Here is a 23,916-nt window from a genome sequence, read left to right on the forward strand (position 1 = left end):
CAGCTAATTTCAACCGCTCACATTACTGTATTGTGTGAACAGTAAATTTAATATTGTATATTGCGTTTTCTTTAGCGGGGTGCAAATGTTCCACCAAAACAAGTTCCTTCTCTAGACAATTTTTCAGAGGCACTGCGTGCAGAGCTTAGCACCGCCCAAGACGATGTGATTGGTTTAAAGGAATGAAAATAACCCTGAGCATTTCTCTCTCCTATCCCAGAATGTATGTGTGGTGTAGCCAGACCCTACTCCACTGATCTGTGGTAATAGGTCTGGCAGTGCGAGCCCATGGGAATAGTGAACATTTTACTTGACATTTTAGTTGATTAAAGAAGATATTTTACACCCAGTAGTGCTTTTTTCAAAAGCTTATTCAAAGGGGTGATAGAATGCAAAACCGATTTTACCCTGTCATAGTTTAACGACAGTTCGGTGGGTAAATAGGACGTACATAGAAGCTCAAAGTCCCACTGACACCCCTTTACTATGAAAATCTCATATTTTGAAACTGCCGCTGAAAACGGGCAAATCTCAACAAAGCTGAGTTGCTTACGCAAGCAAAGGTTGCTTACGCAAGCAAAGGTTGCTTACGCAAGCGTCTCAAAATCCGGAACCTTAAGAGAACAGTCACACCCCAATATTTACATAGGCTACACAACTGATCTGAGATCAGGTAGTCTTCTGAATCTAGCTAGGTCACGCAGATCTCTGCTATTCCATTACAAAATTCACTTCTGAAATTTTTTTTATGCGAGAAATCAACCATATAAAGCTCAAATATGGGCTGCTTTACGAAAAAGGATGGCTAATTGCAAATTTTCTCCGACTGTGTGTCGGAGTTTAGTGCCGGTGTTGGTGCTGCCTGGGTTGCTACATCGCCACCCTGACCGCAGTGTCAGCGAGCTTGTTACGCCCGCAATCTTTTACCGCAGCCCGCAGGTTCCAGTAAATCTTATAATGGGTATGTGTGTTGAGTTATTTAAACAATCGGGGAAATAAAGCCTCTTGTCCGCGAGTCTCATTGATAGAGCCGCGGTGAGATGGAGTCCATCATTGAGAGCTAGCTAGCCTCCTCCTAACTCTGACATTCACAAAAATACATTCAATTGATATCCGAAATCGGACAAGTGTTAGCTAAGCTTTGTAAGACCTTGAGGAACCTGTAATATTCATGCCGTGACGAAATTCAAACTGTAAATATACTTTAGTTATGCGAAAGTGAGCAAGCTGTGATATTTCCCCATTGTAATGAATGGGACATGTAGCAAGCAGCTGCTGGTCCTACAAAGACGCCTCGCGTTCATAAAAATGCCTTAAAATCAAATCGGACACAACTGTTAGCTTTATAAGACATTGGGGAATGATGTTGTATAAGTGGCGTGACGAAATTCAAACTGTAAATATAATTTAGTTATGGCGACAGTGTAGCTAGCTAGCTGCGGTATTTCCCCATTGTAATGAATGGGACATATAGCAAGCAGCTGCTGGTCCTACAAAGACGCCTCGCGTTCATAAAAATGCCTTAAAATCAAATCGGACACAACGGTTAGCTTTATAAAACATTGGGGAATGATGTTATATAAGTGGTGTGACGAAATTCAAACTGTAAATATAATTTAGTTATGGCGACAGTGTAGCTAGCTAGCTGCGGTATTTCCCCATTGTAATGAATGGGACATATAGCAAGCAGCTGCTGGTCCTACAAAAAAATGCCTTAAAATCAAAGTGGCGTGACGAAATTCAAACCGTAAATATATTATAGTTATGCCGGCAGCTGGCCGCGGAGCCCCGTAGTGCAGTATCCACAAAGGGTGACTTTTGCGCTGGGTATGGAGCCCAGCAGGCTGCCGCTTTCTCGTCAGACTGTGTGGAGCTCCTAAAGTCCGACACGTCTTACCAAATTTGCAATTAGCCATCAAATTTTGTAAAACGGCCCATATTTCAGCTTTATATAGTTGATTTCTTGCTTAAAAAAGTCTCAGAAGTGAATTTGGTAATGAAACATTGCAGTGTCTGGAATATGAGATTCTGTCGCTTCTCTAATGTATGTGTATTGGGCATTCGCTCAACCGATCAGCGCGCAGCTCATCTAAATATTCATGACCATACCATATTTGGAAGAAAAGCTCTTGTTACAAATGGGGCCAAAACACAGGGATGCATAAGGGCCAATAAAATATCAACCAGGCCATTTTCAGCCCAACCAATGTTACATACCCCATTAGGAGACCATAAGGAACAGTGTGAAATACCCTATATAATCATTCTATCACCCCTTTAATGTAAAGTCATTAATTCAATTAAAGGTCACTCACTATGCTTTCCCAGAGACAAAGAGCCTTTGCTTCGTTTTTACATGATTTGATTTCAAGATACATTAATTGTCATTGTAAAACACAGGGTTGCACAATGAAATGCACTTTTAGTCCTTTTCATGCTGCACAAGAAAAATGAAACAAATAGTGCATTTTTTGAATTTGCATCAGGAGGAATGTAAACTGCAGCAACAAAAACACTGGGGCATTCTCTGGGAAGACATGGCCTGCATCTTAACATTACAGATTCAACATAAAAGAAACATTGCCACTCAACTTTGACTATGTTTGAGCACCAAGTATTACCGATGCAAATGCAGAGATCTGGGATGGTGCAATGAAGCCAGGTTTTTGCAAGATGTGGGCACAACAGTCTCCGATCTCCCCTTGCTGGGCCATCCGGAGTCCTATTTCATCCATTCCACTATCCGGACATCAGCCATGTCACATTGCCCTTGGTGGAGCTTGAACCGGCTGGTCTAGCTGGGTGGTCGGAAGATGATAATCTTCTCAAGGCCCACTGCACTTTATCTAATCCATGCGCTTCCTTCCTCTGAAGTTGATGAGCATAGCTCATACAGGGTGTCCGCGCGGTTTTAAAAAGTATTAAAAGGTAGTAAATCAAATTAGTAAAAATTAAGGCCATTAAAAGGTATTAAATGGTATTAATCGCCGTTTTACGAGGTATTAATTTTTTTAATGACTTTTTTGCAAACTATGAGTTGTCAATTTGTTTTATTATGTCTATTTAAGTTAATCTTGTAAAGTTTGTGTGATATTATATCCTATCCCGCATCGGGTGATAGCCTATTTTAGCCCGACAATCCAGACCCACATCAAGGTGTAGGGTCTGGGTTCACACCATTGGCAGGGCTCAATCCGAGGGGCGGGATAAACGGTTGTCTTTCAAATTCCCTCTGCACGCTACAACCAGACAGAGCAACGAAGAAGATAGCGGAGCTAGTTGATAGATTAAACTTTTGCGTATCGGGTCGGCAAAACTCCGAACACATCTTCCTTTTTTAAGAATGATTTCTTTGTTCTTTTCACAAAGAAAAGCTTAACTCCAAGTCTTCCAGAGTCGCGGCCAAAGCCGATTCCAAAGACTGCTGTTAGCCAGCAGCAGAAGCTCTGCTTTGTTTTCAATTTGTTTGTATCCCACAAAGATGAACCAAGATCCTGAGTGGTGCATCACACAGATGAAGAGTATAGTGCAAACATTCCTCCAGGGCAAGCAGTTGGCATCTCCGCTGGTAAGAAAATATTGTATAGGGACAGTAGAAGTGGATAGGTTATTCAGATTGATTAAGGACATGGTCTCAGTGTGCAAGGTGGTTTTGTGCATTCTCTTAACAGTGTGGAAGTGTCATTGCTTTTACATAATTTATTTGAACAAGTTCTGAAAAGCTCTACTATGTCCTCCTAGCTCTCGATGTAGATGCTGTGATGGCTGACATTGTTTCTTTAGAATGGTTTTCAGTAGCGGGGGTGGGGGTGTTGAACGTCAAAAAGTAACATTACCTGAAAACAGCGTGTAGATTCTTTTTAGCATCTCACATTAGCTACACTTTCAGTCACTATGACCACTACTACTACGGTCAGAAACATGGATTGTGCCAAAATATGAACAATAACGTCGCTGTCAACGGGCCTATCCGCTAATGTTAGCTACCGACCGTTAGCTTAACCATCCAGCAAATAGACTGTGCCGTTACCTGAAACCGGTGATTAACGTCACCGCTCATTTTACACACAGTTTAACAACAAAACAAAACGCTGAGTGGACATTACTAGCTACGTTTTTCATGTTGGTTTGAGCACTATGCACCCCTAGTTGGGAATAAAAAGCAATTCAATTGAAGCACTTACCATGACATCACAGGTTTACTTAGTTTTAAATGGTTAGAATGACATGCATGTCTGTGTATGTCTGTTGTCTTGTATTTCACTTGCCTCATGGAATATTTTCTGTGTACTCATTTGCATACAGAAGGTTCACTTAGTTTGAAGTGGTTATAATGGCATCAGTGAATGCTTGTTTCTTTGAACTGCTTTAATTTATCATTTTATTTCATCTATTAATTTTATTCTAAAGGTAAAATGAATGCAAGATGGGTTAGGGTTGCAAGATGTATCCAAAGTCAGTGAGTCTAATCTATTCTGTTGACTTTCCCTATCTGCGTTGTTCTATTGGCCTAGAGGGTGTATTTTATTTATTTATTTTTTTTTTTAAATCTCAAACTCTGTTTAATGGTTAGAAAACGTGTTGCCGTATAAACCTGCAACTTAATCGCGTGTTGGTTTTAAAAAATATTGAAGGTATTAAAAATGGTATTAAAAGGTATTGAATTTGTCTCTAGGATTTCTGTATATACCCTGTCATAAGTCATACGTGCTCCAGTAACTAAGGCAAAAAGACAACCAATTAAAACAGCGGAGTTCATGGGAGCTACTGACCGCTCCTGTCGCCAGAATATTTATTTTATAGAATTATTTAAAAGTGCCCTGCCACACATATTTCATTACTTTGTGGTAATGACTACCACTCTAAAGTTATACCATGGACTCTAACATTTTTAGTGTTAAAAATGCCTTGGTTACCTTGTTTCAAGCCATTCTAGCATGGTATAGAAAACCTACAGGAAGACTCAGCTCGATTTCTGCCAGTTCTCATTAATAGAGCTCAACAGTCCCGCCCCTCCTCTGAGAGACCTTGGGTTCCGGAAGTAAATTTCCCATTCATTTCTCCCAGTGATGTCTGGAAAAATCCGTATATGAAGAGTTTTAGATCATGCCTTAGGCTAACCAGATGGTACGTGACTCATATGCATACAAAGTACCATTTCGAGTGAAAAAACAAAAGTCAAAGGTACAAGACTGTGTGTACATATCGTCATTTCAGAGCGAATGAGCTACTCATCCCATAAACCACCGCGCACCACTGAATAAAGGAAGCTACGTTAGTTTAGCTAACAGCTAATTGGGCTAACCGCTAGCTGAGACGGCATGTAATAACTTTAAAAGACCCTCAAAATAAAACCTGAAAATAACCGTTAGAATATATAACTGCTGTTACATCAGTTGTAGCCTGCTTTCCCGGGTGTTTAGTTTGAGTTAACGTTATTTTAGACTGAATCAAGCTGTCAGCTAGTGGTTAGCCGAATTAGCTGTTAGCTAAATTAACGTTAGCTTCCCGGCGGAGGCTAACGGCGGAAGCGTGGAACAGATCGTGATTCGTGCAGTGTCGTAAATCCTTGTGACGGATCGTGCAGGCAGCTCCCTCTCCTCACCAGCATGAGTTCCACCAATCAGAGACATCACTGTGGGATTGTTCAGGATTGTGGGTAATGAAGTACTTATCCAAGACATCGCGAATAAAAGACATTTATCTCAAAACAAGGTTGGTGCCCCATGATTTTTGGCGTCTATATGAGTATATAGAATTGCTTAGTCACGTCGGCATGCTGGCTTTAAGTCTACCATCGACTGTTACCATTTTATGGCTTATACTCATATTTGTCAATGGAGAAATTGCATTGTATTTTACTTCCGGAACCTGCTGTGGGCGGGACTGTTGAGCTCTATTCAACAAGCTAAGCTGTTTGAATCTGATTGACTAACAGCTAGCCAATAAGAGCCTGGCTGTGAGAATTCTTTATCCCCGCCCCCCAGGGGAAAAAAAAAAAAAAAAAAAAAGCTCAGAGACAGTATAAGTATGTCAGACTGACCAGCTTTTGTAATATGCCTGATTTCTCTGCTTATTTCTTTACAGTGGCTAGAGCTGACAATGGAGGTAGCAGTTCATTTTCACATTCACAACATAACACAAACACATATGGACCACTGCCGCCAATAATACAACACTATCCGGTCATTCTGTATTCTTAGGTGGCCTCACCAATGGCAGCGGGCGTTACATTTCTGCAGCGCCTGGAGCTGAGGCCAAGTACCGGAGTGCCGGAGGGACATCCAGTCTTTTCAATTCCAGCAGCCAGCTGTTCCCTCCGTCTCGGCCCCGCTACAGTCGCTCTGATGTCATGCCGTCCGGACGCAGCCGCCTACTAGAAGACTTCAGGAACAACCGCTTCCCAAACCTCCAACTCCGGGACTTGCCGGGACACATGGTGGAGTTCTCTCAAGACCAGCATGGATCCAGGTGGCTAAAATATGCTCAAAAAGGCTGCTCCATTCTGACATTTAAACTGTAAACCTTAGGGAGTGCATTGTGTTAGTGTGCCAAAGTCTGACAAATTTCTTTTCATCTCTACTCTACTCTTCTGTTTCAATCTTTTCTGCTTAGATTTATCCAGCAGAAGCTAGAGAGGGCCACTCCAGCTGAGAGGCAGATGGTGTTTGGAGAGATTCTGCAAGCAGCATACCAACTGATGACTGATGTATTTGGGAACTATGTCATCCAAAAGTTCTTTGAGGTCGGGACTGTTAAAAATGTTCTAGGTGTCATTTCAGTAACTACACAAGATTAACTAGAACAGATACTTTATTTTCTGTAGCATGTGTGCAATAGTTTGAGTTTGTCTTTTGGGTTGTGCAGTTTGGAAGTATAGACCAGAAGCTGGCATTGGCAACACGTATCCGTGGACACGTCCTTCCCCTGGCTTTGCAGATGTATGGTTGCAGGGTTATTCAGAAAGCTCTGGAGTCCATTTCCTCAGACCAGCAGGTAATTGTAAGTGAGATTATACTTCTTTTTAACAATGTTTTCGATATCCTTGTTTTATTGAGAATTTTTTAAATCAATCCAACATATTACAATCCTCAATTTCAACACAGCGACATCTGTTACAATCACGCCCGTTTCCTAATGTCTTCAATATAGAGTGACATTGTCCGTGAATTGGACGGCCACGTGTTGAAGTGTGTCAAGGACCAGAATGGCAATCACGTGGTGCAGAAGTGTATTGAGTGTGTCCAGCCTCAGGCCCTACAGTTCATTATTGATGCCTTCCAAGGACAGGTGGGTTTAGTATCCTAAGCAATGGCTCAGCTGCCAGTCATTTATCACGTTTCATTCAGGTAATCAAAACATTGAGTGGTAAGTAATTGTAAGGCAAAAAAAAAATTTGCTTGCATTATTCCATAGCTCCGTAGGTAAAATAATCACCAAGGATAAACACTGGCTTAGTATTACCTTTCATCTAGTTTAGTGTAGCTTTAATGCCACAGCCATGCTATATTATTTTTTATTTTTTTTTGTGAAATCACCTATATATTGATCAGCTCTTCTTTCTTTCTTTCTTTGCAGGTGTTTGTGCTTTCCACACACCCCTATGGCTGCAGAGTTATCCAAAGGATTTTGGAGCACTGCACCCAGGAGCAGACTCTGCCCATCCTGGAGGAGCTGCATCAGCACTCTGAACAGCTGGGCCAGGTAAGCACATCTGTCTCCAACCTGTCTAATTTTTAAGCCCATATTGATTGCAGATTGTTTGTTAGATGTGACAGATCATTGTTGAGATATGTTTGCTTGTCGTATTTGCATGTCTCCTTCATGTTTTAGCATTTCATATTTTCAGCTTGTCATTGTTCCTGTGTAGTTGTGGTCTAAGTGTAAGGATGAATGTATTTGTTCTGTTAGCTGTCATTACATCTGACATATGTGATTATTTAAACATCCACCCTACCCCCTCACTTATTCCATCTAGAAATATCAAGGCGTATCATTGGAGATGACACCCAAAACATATTATACAGTGTCCCGCGATGCACTGTTCAAGGTCAGAGCAATTTGCCTCTCTCGCGGATGTCCCTGTGCTCCTTTCCTCTTTCCTTTTTTTTTGTTTGTTTTTAATTATCTTTTCTTGTGTAAAGAATAGGGTTGCAAAGGGTCGGAAAATTTCCAAGGGAACTTAAGCTCGGGAATTTAGGGAATTTTCAAACAATGTCATATATACAAAAATTGGACATGGCATGTTTGGGTTAAAAGTATGCCCATTGAATTGGATTCAGTAGCACACTCTTCCATTTAATTGCCAGCATCCCATTTTAATAGGAATTCAGTAAAATTACAAGGCTCTGCATGCACAGTGCATTGTTCATCACATGTGCAGCCCACACTACTGCACTGTCTGAGCCAAAGGACTGCATGCTTTCATGTAAATTTTGATTATATTACTGGAGTGAAATATATTTTAAAAACAAAACAACCGCAGATACTTCTGTATAAGCCAGTTGACAGCAGGGTGAACAGGCTGTTGCTGGGGTGGGTGTTATCTAGAGCTGCAACGATTGATTAGTTGTCAACTATTAAATTAATAAAAAATGTATCGGTTGGAGTAAAAATCCTCGGATTCCAGCTTCTTAAATGTAAATATTTTCTGGTTTCTTCACTCCTCAGACAGTAAACTGAATATTGTGGACAAAACAAGAGATTTGAGGAAGTCCTCTTGGGCTTTGGCAAACACTGATCAACATTTTTCTCCATTTTAAAGACCAAACAACTAATCGATTAATTGAGAAAATAAACAGATTAATCAAATGAAAATAATCTTTCAGCCCTAGTGTTATCTTTTAATATCCTTTTGGGCTCTGCGCAGGCACCTCACAGATATCAGTGATGCTCGGTAGATGGTACCAATTAAGTTTTGGGCGGTTTTGAATAGCTGCTGCAGAGCCATCCTGTCCCGGGCCGTGCACATCCCTTGCCAGTTTGTAATGTTACCAGTCAGGATGCTCTCTATTGCTCCGCTGTAAAAGTTGACAACTTAGCATGGGAATTATATTGTAAAACATTTATGAATAAATTGTTCACTTTAAACCCTAAATTTGCACACTGCCCAAATTGTGGGCTGGAATTTTCAAAGTACCTTTCCCCATTATTTAACTTGCTAGCTAACTTACCACGTCACAATTTTCACATTGTATGTATTTGAATAATTAATGGAATTTATTTGGCAAATGAATGGATTATGTCCACTTATGACATAGTAAAGACAGCCTGAGCAAATTTTATTCCCGTTAATTCCCATGGTAAATTTACACCTTAAATATTCCCGGAATTTTGCAACCCTTGTAAAGAATCTACTTTAACATTTAGATAGTTCTCCAACTTCCAACTACAGGCCTTCTCCTAACCCACTGAGCCGCCTTCTTCTCGCCTTTTCCCCTCTCTTGCTTTATGTCACAGAGGATTCACGAGGCACATTCTTGCCTGCTGTCTGATAATCTCTCTCCTTTGCCGAAAGCATCTCCTGATCAATCTGATTTCCTGTTTTCATCTTCTTGATTTCACTGTAATTGTTTAATAGAAGCTTCCAGAGAGTTTGAACCTTTTTGGACAACTTAAGTGTTCATAAGTAGTGCTTAAATCACTTCACCTTGAGTACTTGGCTTAAAGTCAAGTGAAGGAGCAAAATAATGCAGGTTCTTGTTAAAACAGATTGACAGGAAATGGATTTTAAGGCAAATACTACCAAATTAAAGGTGGAGGTCACATTACCTACCCAACAAATTACTACTTTAACAAGATCGATTCAGAGTTGTGTTATTTGTTGCTTGGTCAGGTGAGTTCTTGTCTCTATCTTGTCACACTAAAATTACACCCATAACTGTCTATCACCCATTTCTGAAGGGGCAACCATGCTAATGGTTGTGTTGTCTATATTAGCAACACTCCAAACCGGCAGCATCTGTTTTGTCTGACCTTCCGCAGTGATGACGTAAGGGTATTTGTAAGACTTAAAATGGGGGTGTCACTCATTCGCCTACCTATCATCATTGTAGAGATGCATGATTATCTCCCACTATTATTAAGACAATGGTGAAAAGAAGTGCATGAGCATCAGATTAAAGGGTGTCGCAAGGATCCTTTTGTGATAATTGAAATTGACATTTTTTCTTGAGCTCACAACTCCACTCTTTCCCCCCCCCCGCCCCCCCCGCAGGATCAGTATGGTAACTACGTCATTCAGCATGTTTTGGAGCATGGCCGACCAGAAGATAAGAGCAAGATAGTCGCAGAGGTTCGTGGAAAGGTTCTTGTCCTCAGCCAACACAAATTTGCAAGGTAAGTTGTATATGTTTTAATGTAGTGACAGATATGAAGACTTTACTGAGGTCTACCTATGTATTTAACTTTTCACTGTCGGACCTCAAATATTTCATAAACCAGTACATAGTTTTATTTAACTGAGCACAGTACAACAACCAAATCATTATCAATCTTATTTCCACCAATAATAAAAAAAATTATTTTAATTATTTTATAAATTCTTAAATTTTTTTCTTCAATCACAGCTCCTCAACAACTATATGAATGATCTGTTAAATATTGTGCTTTAAAACTGAGAACTACATTTTAACAGTGCTGCATGAAACAATAACCTCCAATGACCATGGATCACATAGCCTTTATGGATGAGTTTGGTTTGTATTATGGGGTGGTCAGTCTGGCTGCCTATAGTCATGCTTATGTTAATCCAAAGCTCTGCCTGCAAGGGCACACTTGAGAAAAAGTACTGCCTGTTTCCCTGAACCATCCTAGAGGGGAAAACATGGTGTCTATAAAGCTTGATTTTGTAAAAAGTAATATAGATATATAGCTAGCTTGATTCCAACCACACATACACTACCGGTCAAAAGTTTTAGAACACTCCAATTTTTTTTTTTTATTGAATTTATTTTAGCAGTTAAAGTCCAATGAATAGCTTGAAATGGTACAAAGGTAAGTGGTGAACTACCTGAGGTAAAAATAATAAAAAGTAAGGTTACCCAAAACTGAAAAATGTACATTTCAGAATTTTACAAAAAGGCCTTTTTCAGGGAACAAGAAATGGGTAAACAACATAAAGCTGTTCTGCAGCAGTGGAGGTTGATCAACCTTTGAAAGTTGGTGCTACCAATTCCCACAGGTGTTCCAACTTGTCTGGATTACTTACAACCCCCTCTGTATAAAAGTATTGTTGGAACACACTGTGGTACCATACCCTCGTGAGCATTATTTGAACAGTATTGTACTGCAGAAAGTAGTGTGTTGCTATAAAAATGGTGGGAAAAAGGCAATTAACAATGGAAGAGAGACAGACCATCATAACACTTAAGAATGTTGGTCTTTCTTACAGAGAAATTGTGAATAAAGTTCAATGTAAGTATCTGCACGTAAAGTATTCTTCACCATCAAAAGGCACTTAGAAACTGGGGGAAACTCTGACAGGAAGAGGTCTGGCAGACCCAAAGCCACAACAGAATCAGAAGACAAGTTTCTGAGAGTCAACAGCTTGCGTGATAGGCGGCTCACAGGACAACCGCTTCAAGCAAAGCTTAATAGTGGTCGTAATAAGCAAGTCTCAGTTTCACCTGTAAAGAGAAGACTTCCAGCTGCAGGTTTGATAGGTCGAGTTGCAGCAAGAAAGCCATTGCTAAGACGTCCGAATAAGAAAAAGAGGCTTGACTGTGCCAAGAAACGCTGCCAATGGACTACTGAAGACTGGAAGAAGGTGTTAACGGACTGATGAATCAAAATTTTAAAACTTCGGTTCATCACGCAGGATTTTTGTACACCGTCGAGTAGGCGAAAGGATGGTTCCTCAGTGTGTGACATCAACTGTCAAACATCAGCATGATGGTCTGGGGCTGTTTTGCTGGATCCAGGGTCGGTGATTTGTACAGAGTGAAAGGCGCCCTGAACCAAAACTGCTACCACAGTATATTGCAGCGCCATGCAGTACCCTCTGGTATGTGCCTAGTTGGTCAGGGCTTCATCCTACAGCAAGATAATGACCCAAAACATAAGTCCAAGCTATGCCAGAACTACCTCAGCAAAAAAAGAACAAGATGGTAAGCTTAAAAACATGGAGTGGACAGCACAGTCACCAGACTTAAACCCCATTGAGCTGGTTTGGGATGAACTGGACAGAAAAGTGAAAGCAAAGCAACCTACAAGTGCCACAATTGATTCCATGATTTCTTTTTTAACTTAAATTGTTCATTTGTTCTATTCTTTCATTTCAGAGTACAATAAGACATTGAACTGCATGAATTTCAATAAAAACCTGGAAAAATTGGGGTGTTCTAAAACTTTTGACCGGTAGTGTACATCAGAAAAGTTTGGTCTGTGAAAAACTTTTTAATGTTGATAAATTTTTAATACACCTCCCACTGTTGCAATTTGGAACATCAATTCAGAATACATCAAATCCAACAGGCCTTACATTTTAATGTGTCACAAATACAATGTGGACAAAAACTGAAACAGATTCAAACATTCAGCCTTTCAAAATAACAAGCATCCACCATGACTGGCCAGTGCTGTGACTCCTGCTGTGTAATGCATTTTGTAATTGAAGCTTTTTGGTCTATTTTTCCTCAGTAATGTTGTGGAGAAGTGTGTGATTCACTCTTCGCGTGCAGAGAGAGCATTGCTGATAGATGAAGTGTGCTGCCAGAAAGACGGGCCCCACAGCGCTCTATACACCATGATGAAGGACCAGTATGCAAACTATGTTGTCCAAAGAATGATTGACATGGCAGAACCTGCTCAGCGCAAAATAATCATGCACAAGGTTGGTAAAACTACTAAATCTGTGATTTATGCAGATATGGAATGAGGGGGCTTACAGTGGGGCTCGAAAGTTTGGGCACCCCAGGTAAAAATTTGTATTAATGTGCATAAAGAAGCCAAGAAAAGATTGAAAAATCTCAAAGGCATCAAATGACAGATTAGACATTCTTATATGTCAAAAAGTTAGATTTTATTTCCATCATTTACACTTTCAAAATAACAGAAAACAAAAAAAAATGACATCTGCAAACGTCTGGGCACCCTGCAGAGTTTAAAGCATGCACCGCCCCCTTAGGGAAGCTGAGACCTGACCGTGTCATGGATTGTTCTCAATCATCGTCTGGAAAGACCAGGTGATGTCAATCTCAAAGGTTTTAAATGCCAAGACTCATCTGACCTTGCCCCAACAATCAGCACCATGGGTTCTTCTAAGCAGTTGTCTAGAAAACTGAAAATAGTTGATGCTCACAAAGCAGGAGAAGGCTATAAGAAGATGGCAAAGCGTTTTCAGATGCCAATATCCTCTGTTTGGAATGTTAAGAAATGGCAGTCTTCAGGAACAGTGGAAGTTAAAGCAAGATCTGGAAGACCAAGAAAAATATCAGACAGAACAGCTTGCAGGATTGTGAGAAAAGCAAGTCAAAACCCACGTTTGACTGCACGATCCATCCAGAAAGATCTGGCAGACACTGGAGTTGTAGTACACCATTCCACTGTAAAGAGATACTTGTACAAATATGGTCTTCATGGAAGAGTCATCAGAAGAAAACCTCTTCTACATCCTCACTACAAAAATCAGCATTTGAAGTTTGCAAATGAACATATAGACAAGCCTGATGCATTGTGGAAACAAGTTCTGTCGACCAATGAGGTTAAAATAGAACTTTTTGGCCGGAATGATCAAAGGTAAGTTTGGAGAAGAAAGGGCACAGTATTTAATGAAAAGAACCTCTGTCCAACTGTTAAGCATGGGGGTGGATCAATCATGCTTTGGGGTTGTATTGCAGCCAGTGGCACAGGGAACATTTCATGAGTAGAAGGAAAAATGGATTCCATAAAATTTCAGCAAATTTTGGACGCTAACTTCATGCCATCTGTGAAAAAGCTGAAGTTAAAGAGGATGGCTTCTACAAATGGATAATGATCCTAAACACACCTCAAAATCCACGGTTGATTACATCAAGAGGCGTAAACTGAAGGTTTTGCCATGGCCTTCACAATCTCCTGACCTCAACATAATTGAAAATCTATGGATAGACCTTTTTAAAAGAGCAGTGCGTGACACAGCCCAGAAATCTCAAAGAACTGGAAGACTTTTGTAAGGAAGAATGGGCAAAGATCCCGCAAACAAGAATTGAAGACTTTTGACTGGCTACAAAAAGCATTTACAAGCTGTGATACTTGCCAAAGGGGGCAGTACAAGGTATTAACTCTGCAGGGTGCCCAAACTTTTGCAGATGCCATTTTTTTGTTTTCTGTTATTTTGAAAGTGTAAATGATGGAAATAAAACGTTTTTTGACATATTATAATGTCTAATCTGTCATTTGATGCCTTTTGGAGATTTTTCCATCTTTTCTTGGCTTCTTTATGCACATTTAATACAAATTTTTACCTGGGGTGACCAAACTTTCGAGCCCCACTGTATATGCACGTCAAACAGGTGCACAGCTAGTAACAGTTCATATTATTTGGACTAAGTGCTAAAAGCCTAAACAAATGTGCACTTGTTTTTCCATAAATGCAGTGTACCAATACCAATGATCAAATACATCTTCAACCTCTAACATCAGAAAACTGGACTCTTGCCTTTGAACCAGTCTAAGTGTCTGAGCCAGATGTGGAAACAATATTTACTATTCTTTTGTAACGGAGTATAGAATATAGTCCCAAACCTAACCTTTACTTTCACAAAGGACTAATTTTAGAAGCTTGAACCAGTTCATCTTTACCATTTTTACTTCAGAAATGAGTTAAAAATTGTTAATATAAAGTTTTTGATCAACTAATTGATTAATCCACTAATAATTCAGTTCTACTTTGAATCTGCTGAAATTTGCCATCTCTCCCTTCTCAGATCCGGCCTCACATTGCCACTTTACGTAAGTACACCTACGGGAAGCACATTCTGGCCAAGCTGGAAAAGTACTACATGAAGAGTGGCTCTGAACTGGGTCCCATCGGTGGTCCCCCGAATGGCCTCATGTAGTCATGTCAACATCCCGGGTCCCCTGAATAATTGGAGGAGTACGAGCCCCAAACCCCCCCCCCTGTTCCTACGAGAGATGCTCCTTAGCCATAGGGGTTAGCCTTTGACATCCTCTGTTATCCCATTTTTGGGGAATTACCAAAAAAAGAAAAGAAAAAAAAAAGACAAGTCAACTTCACCTAAGAACGCTGTGACAACTGATCCCTGCCACTCTGCCACCCTTGGTGCAGGTCCCCAGAGTGGCCCCCACAGTCAGCAGGCCGATTTTTCTTTCCTGGGTAAAGCACAAGCCCATTGTTAATGATGTAATTGATGTATTTCACTGGTTTTCATATTCTCTTGTACATTTAGTTTTTTACCTTGTAAATTCTCTGTAGAAAAAAAAAAACGTATACACATTTGCTGAAATTTCCAATTCCTACAATTAACACCAGCAAGTGATTTTATAAGGCTAAACTGAGTGATCCTTTTAAAAAAACAATTCCACTTGTTTTGTAACCAGACTTGTGTCAGCTGTTCAAAGTCTAGGCAATTGAATATTATATTTGTATATTATCCCATGCACAGTAAACGTGTTTTCCCATGCCAAAGCAGCTGATGGATTAGTTTATAATATAGCACTACATAGTATGGATGGATTTTAAACCCCTCCGTCCACAGGTGAGTACTATGTGTCCTGTGCCACAGTCACCCAGAGGTCTTGGAGACCAGTTTGCGAGCTTGGCTTTGGGGATTGGTGCTTTAGTCCAAGGTGGTGATTTCCAGTGGTGGCTTATTCTTGACCTCATTTTCCAGGCTAATTGGAGGGAAGCGGGGGGGGGGGGTTTACCCCAGGAGCTTGTAGTCTGCCTGGTGTAATTATCTGAACAGTTTCGGTACTTAATTTTACAGACTGACCAACCTGAGCTGCTGCATTCACTGAGCCCCATTTGAGCCGTCTGTCCCTCATCCAGGTGATCACTCGGGGTTTATGCAAAATAAAAAGCTACCATTAACTTATAGAAGTAGAGCATGAGGTTTGGTTATACAGTGGGTGTGTTACCTGGTATAATCTTAACATGAAATGACCGTAGTGGGGGGCTTTTTGTGGGCATAGTGGGGTGGGAGTGGGGTATGTGTTGGCATGCTGTGACAGGTTTTAATCCTTGGAATGATTTTTTTCTTTATCATGTTTTGTGTAACATCTTATCTGTCTTGTACTTTGAGATGAACACTGCCCTAGAAAGGCTATCTTTATGTACTGAATAATCATCTCTTGCGTAGAAGTAGTTTAGCAATGTATAGCATCTTTATGTATGAGTAAATTGTTGCTTTTGGGTAGGGGGCTTGCAGCAATGATGGAACCCCCACCACCTGATGGTCAGTGTAGTCCAAAAAAGTATATATATTGTGAAGTGGAGCTTATCCCAGCATTGTACATCTGAGGTGAAATGAACTAGAAGTAGTGGGATAAGCTGAAGAAAGGGATACTTAAAGAACCTTTTTTTTTTTTTTTTAATGGTTCGGTTTGTTTTTTAAAACTTCATTTGGTTGGGTATGCAAGTGCATCGGTGGAGGCTGGTGGGGCCATCGAAAGCTAAACAATTCACCTGTTATGCTCGTAGTGATGGCTTCTTTGCTTCATATGAATAATTGTAGAATACATGTAGTATATGTGCAGTTAATAAGTGTAAGATTATTAGTTTAATTGAAAAAAAGTCTAGTCGTGGTGTTTGACAGGCCTTGCTCTAAATTTGTAGTGATGCTTTTATTTCGTCTGTACAGTTGTACATTTGTAAACGTTTATGCTGTAAATGGGATGTCTTTTACACTTTTTGGGGAGAAAAAGGCAAAAATGTGCATTTTGATGTGTGTATATTCATCACTCCTTTCCCCTTGAATATAATGTATACAGTTTTATTTGATCAAGTGTTATTTTAAAGGAAAAAAAAAACTTTATGGCTTCACAATCTGGCATGGTTTTTGTTTTTAATCTGTTATAGGAAAGGCCAGCCTCTATTTGTACCGGAGCTGTAACATCCACTGTTAGTCTTTCTGAAGTTTGACAGTTTAAAAAGAAGAAAACAAACAAAACACTCTACTAAAACTGAGGCTGCATTTAGTCCTCTCTGCTACCATGGAAACTTCACAGGATATGACAAGAATTATTTTTGTACAGAAGAGTGCTGTATTTTGGAACAGCTTCTACCTTGTAAGCAAAAGCAATGTAAAATATTGTCAATTATATAAATATGAACATATGAGTTTTGTCACACTGTCAAAGTCATGTACATTTTCAGGTGGCCTTATGTACATTTCCAGATGTTAGATGAAGAAAACAACTCATTTTTGGAAGCAGAATTGTGATTATGATTAAACTGTTCTTCTAACATTTGACCAGAATTGTTGTGGCTTTTCCTCATGTAAGGTATTTTTCAACCGGTTTTTAGCTATTCCCGTAAATGGTAAACAGTTAAAACTATTCCTACACATGTTTAAACAGATGCAATTTTTTAAAGTATTGTACCAACTTTTTGACTGTGTGTGTGTGTGTGCTCTCAAGTACGGTATTTTAGGTACTAGAGTATTTTACCTTTTATACCTCTACTCAATTATATTTCAATTGAGTCTTATAGTCTATTATTTAAATTGAGATCAGCTGTGCAACGTCAAGAGTCAGTTAGTGGTAGAAATACAGCTGTATCCTAATCTTGTGATGTAGAACTTTTTACTATTACTGCACTATTTCAGAGGTAAATGTACTTTTTACTTCAATACATTCCAGCTCTACTCCTAGTTAGAATTAAAATTTCGAGTTTTACATACAAAACAAACCATCTTAAACATATAAAGCAATGTTATAGATTACCCAAAGGTATATAAATTAGTAGCTCAACCTTGCTCTTTTGCAACATTAGAATACTGCTAACGCATCAATAATACATAAGTCGTTCTGTATTACGAAGTCTGGGTTTGTTTGTCTGATGTAAACCTTGTTTTTACTCCCGTTCTTCTACCATAATGTAGACCTGTAAATGGATAAACATTTAGGGAAGCCAAATATATTAATATATATGTATGTCGTCTTTCCTATAGTTTCTTGCAACTCAGTTTAGTACTTTTAATTTCAGGACGTTTATTGAAGTTATACAGGCCCATTACACCATTTTATGATTTAAAAACGACAAAACAAATGTATAGATGTTTTCTTCAGGTGCCCTCTGTAATCTCAAGTTCAACATGTTTTATTGGTGGGCGGGGTTTGGGCCGTCCGGGAGAGGCTCGAGGTTCAATCAGAACACCTGCGGAGGAGGAAGAAGAGGACAAAATAAACTGACACCAACTCAACTGCAACATGGGGATATCTGTATCTTTTTTGTTTTTAGCTTTGGGATTAATACATCCTATCAATATGTCGGTAAGTCCTTTTCAGTGTTAGACCATGGATGTATTAAGAGAACGTGGTAGACACATTTTGAACAGTGTAGACGGTACGTCGATGTCGTGCTCATGCACCTTTCTCACTTCCTGAAGTTAACTAGTGTTATAATACTGTACAGTACGTGTGTTTATATTTACGATCTTATTTTTTGTTGGGACTTGTTTTATATTATAGCCTAAACATTTTTCTTCTTTTTTTTTTGTTGAAGTTTTAGGCAGAGTTACCTACATTTGATGTAGGTTACAATAGTCCGATTTATTCATGCTCATTTGCTTATTCATGTCTGTTTAATTTCAATGAAAAATTGATTTGTAACACTCATTAGAAACTAATTAAGCCTATTTGGTGTCACAGGGATTCTTTCCTTAAAACTCAATTTCAGATCAAATATTGTAGGCAGAGAATTGAAGAGACTAATAATCAAAGCCAAGTGTGTTTCAGCAGAGGACATCACACTTCCCATGTTGTGGATTTTACATCTCTTACCTAAATCTCCTATATGGCTTTTTGGGCCTTTAGTAGGAATTCCTTATATTAGTAGGACAGAAAACAGATATTCGTAGTTCCACCATTCAATATATTTTATTATTGGCACTGGTGGAAGTATTGGAAGTAAAAACACCAACATATAAGATATAATCCATTACAAGTAAAAGTCCTGCATTCAAAGTTTTACTTAGATAAATGTACATCAATGTATCAAAGTATTACCAGTGGGATTTACTTAAAGTATCAAAAGGAGAAGTGCTCATTGGGCAGAATGGCCCTGCTCCCACTATTCCCATTCTATTGTGCATATTTCATTATTAATGTGTAAGATAATTATATAACTTTATAACATACATAGTTTACTCTCCCATAGTTTACAGTGTACCAAATGTTATAAGTCTATCATATTGTGTGCAAATTATAATCCACAAAGTAACTATAGCTATCAAATATCCAAGTAAAAAGTACAATATTTCCAATGATGGAAAACGTGCTTAACATAGGCTACTTAAGTAAAAGTAGCAACACCACAATGTTAAAATAATATTACAAGTAAAGCTCCTGCATTCAAAATCACAAGTAAAAGTACTGAAGTAGGAAAATGTACTTGAAGTATCTAAAGTAATCATTATGAATAAAAGTTGCCCCTTAGCATGTTAAATTGCCATGCAGTGTATTATTAAATGATTAATGCTGATATCTTTAAATCGCTTATTTTGTCTGATCAACAATACAAAAAACACAAATATTCCTTTTATAACAGAAAAGAGAAAAACAGAAAATCCTCACATTGTAAAAGCTGAAATCAGATATTTGTTTTTGTTTTTTTCTTCTACAAATGACTCAAATAATTGATGGATCATTGACATTATTGATGATTGATTTTTATTTATACTTACTGATTAATAAACTAGTTGTCTCAATTCTACGTTCATCCTTTATCCACTCGCCATGCAATAGACAAGAGTCCAGCCCAGAGTGGCCAGTCTATCACAGGGCTAACACACGCAGACAGAAAACATTCACACCTAAGGAAAAGTTCATCTTGCGTTCATGTCTGTAGACTGTGGGGAGAAACCCATGCAAACACTGGACGAAATAAACAAACCATGGATCGATTTCAAGTTTAACACAAGGTTCCCTGCATCCCTTTTAAGCATTAGTCCTGCTTGACAAATGTTTCTAGCTGTAAACATTATTAGTGTGCACAACTACAGCTGGGCAGCACAGACAGAATGAAGTGCCTAAGACACTTTTTTTTTTTTTTTGGTAGGGTTTTTCTCAACTGTTCAGATTGTTGTGTAATCAGCAGATCTTTTTCATTTTCCAAAACAAATGTTATTTCATTCCTCCACCCAATTTTTGGAGTATAGATCAGTTATTCACTCCCTGTGTATAAAAGCTGAATTACTTTTATATTTTTTATTTCATTAAGAACAGCATGCTTTAATATGGTATATTGGTTACAATGGATACAGGCCATTTAATCTCCATCAATTAGTCTAGCAAATGAATATCCAGTACAGTTTTCAAAATAAATGCCCCCTGTTTAAGAAAATAGTATATCAGTGGATTGTTTACTTAAAAAATAAATGTTTGTAATTTGCTTTTTTTAAGTTTCACGTTGAGCTACTACATTAACTGAGTCCAAACAAAAGATTCTGTGTTGTGTTGTCTTTATCGCTTTTCCAAATAGGTGGAGTGACTTTACCTTTTAATTCAAGCTATATTCTCTACTCATTACACTTTATTGGTGATAGCGATTGCATCACTATGGGTTTGTCAGCCACAGTGTGCTTTTGAGATTGTGGTACTTGAATGGGACTTTGTATCCAAGACATGATTCATTTCTTTATTGTCCTCTTAAGGACAGTACCTTTTTAAAGGCTTCCTTCACCTCTTGTCTGTTTTCATGTCTTTTTTATTTAACCTTTATTTAACCAGGTAAGCCGTTGAGAACAGGTTCTCATTTGCAACGACGACCTGGCCAAGAAAAGCATTAGCGTGCAAGACAACATACAGTTTCATATACAATAAAATACAAGAAAACAGAATACAATATACAATAGGCTACATAAAGTGCAGATTAGGTAGGCATTACAAAACCGGCGCGAAGGGAGGTGTAAGTAAGTCGGAGGATCGAAGTGATAAAGTAATAACACAATATACATGAATAGACAGTCTGTAACACTGCTGAGATGTAGTGAAGAGTCAATATACAGTTAGTCTGATAATAAGACAGGAAACAATATTGTGGTGGTCTGCATCTTTAAATATCCTCCTCCCTTTTTCTCCATGGAATTAGTTTCCTGTCCTTCCTGAAGATTTGGAGGGATCAGGATATGACCTTGACAGTTCTGGCTCTGGGGATTGGTCACAACAAGGTAATGCTGCGTACCACGCACAATGACTATAAAATAGTTATAATCTACTTAACATTGTATCTGATGGCCATGTCATTTTTTTCCAAAACCAAACACATCATATTTCATGCTCTTTGTCTCGCCAGGTGAAATGGAAAACAGTGAGTATCACCCCAACAGCAAAGATGTCAGAACGTTTACAGCAAACGCAGGAGGTGGAACCAAGAATACGCTCCATGTACAGTTGTTTTCACGGATCTCACCATTTCTTCACCTTATAATGTAGATGGCAGAGCAGGAAATAAAGTTGTGCAACTGTTCCTACTTTTGTCTTTAGGCTTCTTCAGTCCTGAACTTTGACGGTGCACACAAAGACAGCGGATTAGGATTTGTTGTTGTGGCAAACAGCAAGCGTTTCTTGGAGAACAAAGAAATCTTTGCTGGTACTTTGCAGTATGGCACGCTGAATTTAACAGGGTAATTCACTGTGTTTCTGTATTCTAACTCCGTCATTTATGTTTACAGCTGTTATTGCAGGTGGCGTAACAGGAGTGGCACTTGCAGCTGCACTGGCAGCACTATTAATCTACAGATGGCAGAAGAAAGATAATGGAGGATACATTCTGGGCCAGCAGAGGGTTTATCACAGACCTGACAGGGAACAAGTTGTTGTTTAACTTAAAACTTTCAGAATAATGTTTGTGTTCGAAGGCAGTGATTCTCAATGTAGGGTCCAGGGACCCCCAGGGGTATGTGGCACTCTGCCAGGGCGTCTTTGTAAAGTTTTCAAATTCTTTCATTTAAATTATCATGATATTAGTCTGGATCAACGACAGTTCATTTACCGGATAGTTTGCGGCGCTGCCGGTAGTTCCGCCGGATGTCCCTCACCTTCTGCTTTCTTTGTGTTTACATTCTAAACTCCGGTCACTTTGAGAGCAAATTACGTTAAACCATGTAGCTAGATAATTTAAACCGCTCACGTTACTGTATTGTGTGAACAGTTAACTCAATTTAATATTGTATGTGGCGTTTTCTTTAGCGGGGTGCAAAAGTTTCGTCAAAACAAGTTCCTTCCCTGGAGTATTTTGCAGAGCCTCCGTCGCTCCGTGTGGAGCCTAGCGCAGCCCAAGACCATTGTGATTGGTTTAAAGAAATGCAAACAACCCCAACCGTTTTTTTCTCCTATCCAGGAGTTTATTTTTTTACAAAAGCCTTCATAGTTCAACAAATATTATTTGAATTTTTAAATCTATAATAATAACTACTATAAAAATTACTTTTTAATCAAACAAACCTGTAACTCTTAGAATCTGCAAATATGTCAAATAATAAATTTCCATTTTGTTGTTCTTTTACATAACTGAGACTATAGAAGTGTAAAAAATATTCTACATTGAATCAGTCCAAGGGGACATACACATGGCGGTTTGGTCTCTATCTAACGGGTCCTTGAGAATTGAGAAGCTTCTGTTCTAAGGTGTTCTAGGGTTCTCGCACTTAATGCATATGTTTTTGCAGTTCATTTATAATTTATTTACAGTATATTATTGACAAAATATTAAGAATTATCTTTATTTACTATCTTTAACAACGATTTGATTTGAGATTGCTTGATTGTACACAGGGCCATTGTAAGTAACACTGAGGATACTACTCAGTTTAACTTTTTGTGGAAAGTGTAGTCAGCCGGTGCATATAATCTTATATGACTTGTGTTTATGGTTGAAAGAAGATGGTCAAAGCTGCACTGTGTGATTAATTAATTATTAACCATGTATAATACACTTTGCTATGTTATTGTTTTAAAGTGGCAGCTTTTTTCAAAACATTTTTGTAGCATTTAAGACCTAGAGTAACTTCCCCAGAATGGTTTTATACAGAAAATGCTTGTCTTTTCATGGAAGATATTTTGACATGTAACAGTAGAAAAGCACAGATGTAAAAAATAAAATAAAAAATAAGAATGATGGCTGTTTCATTCCATTTAGCTGCCTTCGTTTCATGGTGCTGGTATTGTGCATGCTGGCTCACTGTCACACTGTCACATCTCACTGGGAAACTTGAATAGAACAGAGCCATTATTAACCTCATCAGTAACAGTGCTTTTCCTACTATGACAAGTCAAAATGTCTGCTATGAACATCTCCCCTTTGTTACATACCAGGTGTAACAGGGCCTATCAAAGCTGCATGCAGGACTAATGCATTTTTCTAAAATCCTGTCTACAGCTCTGGTTGTACCAAAAATAATTGATCCAGTGTGACAAAAACCCTCAGTGTGATCCCCCATTACAGTCAGAGAAATAGTCCATGTGATATGAGATATGAATGAAGAATCTGGAGGAAACTCATTTGAGGGTGTATATTAAATGTAAATAACAATGAATTATAAATTTATGAATTATGATCAGCTGCTACTATATAACATATTATCTCGTCTACATGTGCCGTGAAATTATATTTTTACTATTTGTATATTCCATAATTCTTAATGAATAAAAAAAATTAGTTTTATCCTCAATGCCTTTTTATGTTTTATGAGCATATGTTGAGAGTATACAGTTTTTTTTAAATGTACGTATATTACAGTATGTACATGCTGT

General features: G+C 38.7%; 2 protein-coding genes across 17 annotated transcripts in view; both read left to right on the forward strand.

The window, feature by feature from the left end:
* The window catches only part of pum2 (pumilio RNA-binding family member 2), a 35,030-nt gene extending 17,610 nt beyond the window's left edge, over positions 1-17,420 (forward strand). For 7 of the 16 annotated variants that reach the window (XM_039781188.1, XM_039781185.1, XM_039781192.1 and 4 more), the window contains 10 exons: positions 6,088-6,108; positions 6,204-6,471; positions 6,616-6,745; positions 6,868-7,002; positions 7,153-7,290; positions 7,579-7,704; positions 7,979-8,050; positions 10,217-10,338; positions 12,640-12,832; positions 14,907-17,420. In XM_039781188.1, the coding sequence (XP_039637122.1) occupies positions 6,088-6,108; positions 6,204-6,471; positions 6,616-6,745; positions 6,868-7,002; positions 7,153-7,290; positions 7,579-7,704; positions 7,979-8,050; positions 10,217-10,338; positions 12,640-12,832; positions 14,907-15,038 (1,337 nt within the window). In that variant the 3' untranslated portion in view covers positions 15,039-17,420. The remainder of the gene's footprint in view (positions 1-6,087; positions 6,109-6,203; positions 6,472-6,615; positions 6,746-6,867; positions 7,003-7,152; positions 7,291-7,578; positions 7,705-7,978; positions 8,051-10,216; positions 10,339-12,639; positions 12,833-14,906) is intronic. The other 9 variants (XM_039781191.1, XM_039781196.1, XM_039781199.1 and 6 more) reach the window with 7 other exon arrangements.
* An 873-nt stretch (positions 17,421-18,293) lies between these two features.
* On the forward strand, positions 18,294-23,834 carry LOC120546327 (syndecan-3-like). Its single transcript, XM_039781204.1, has 5 exons — positions 18,294-18,435; positions 21,254-21,332; positions 21,458-21,549; positions 21,649-21,754; positions 21,837-23,834. Exons 1-5 carry the CDS (start codon positions 18,373-18,375, stop codon positions 21,986-21,988), a joined length of 492 nt encoding a protein of 163 aa, XP_039637138.1. The 5' UTR covers positions 18,294-18,372; the 3' UTR covers positions 21,989-23,834.
* Positions 23,835-23,916: the final 82 nt, after the last annotated feature.

This window comes from Perca fluviatilis, chromosome 18 (genome assembly GCF_010015445.1).
Source record: "Perca fluviatilis chromosome 18, GENO_Pfluv_1.0, whole genome shotgun sequence".
Classification (NCBI taxonomy): domain Eukaryota; kingdom Metazoa; phylum Chordata; class Actinopteri; order Perciformes; family Percidae; genus Perca; species Perca fluviatilis.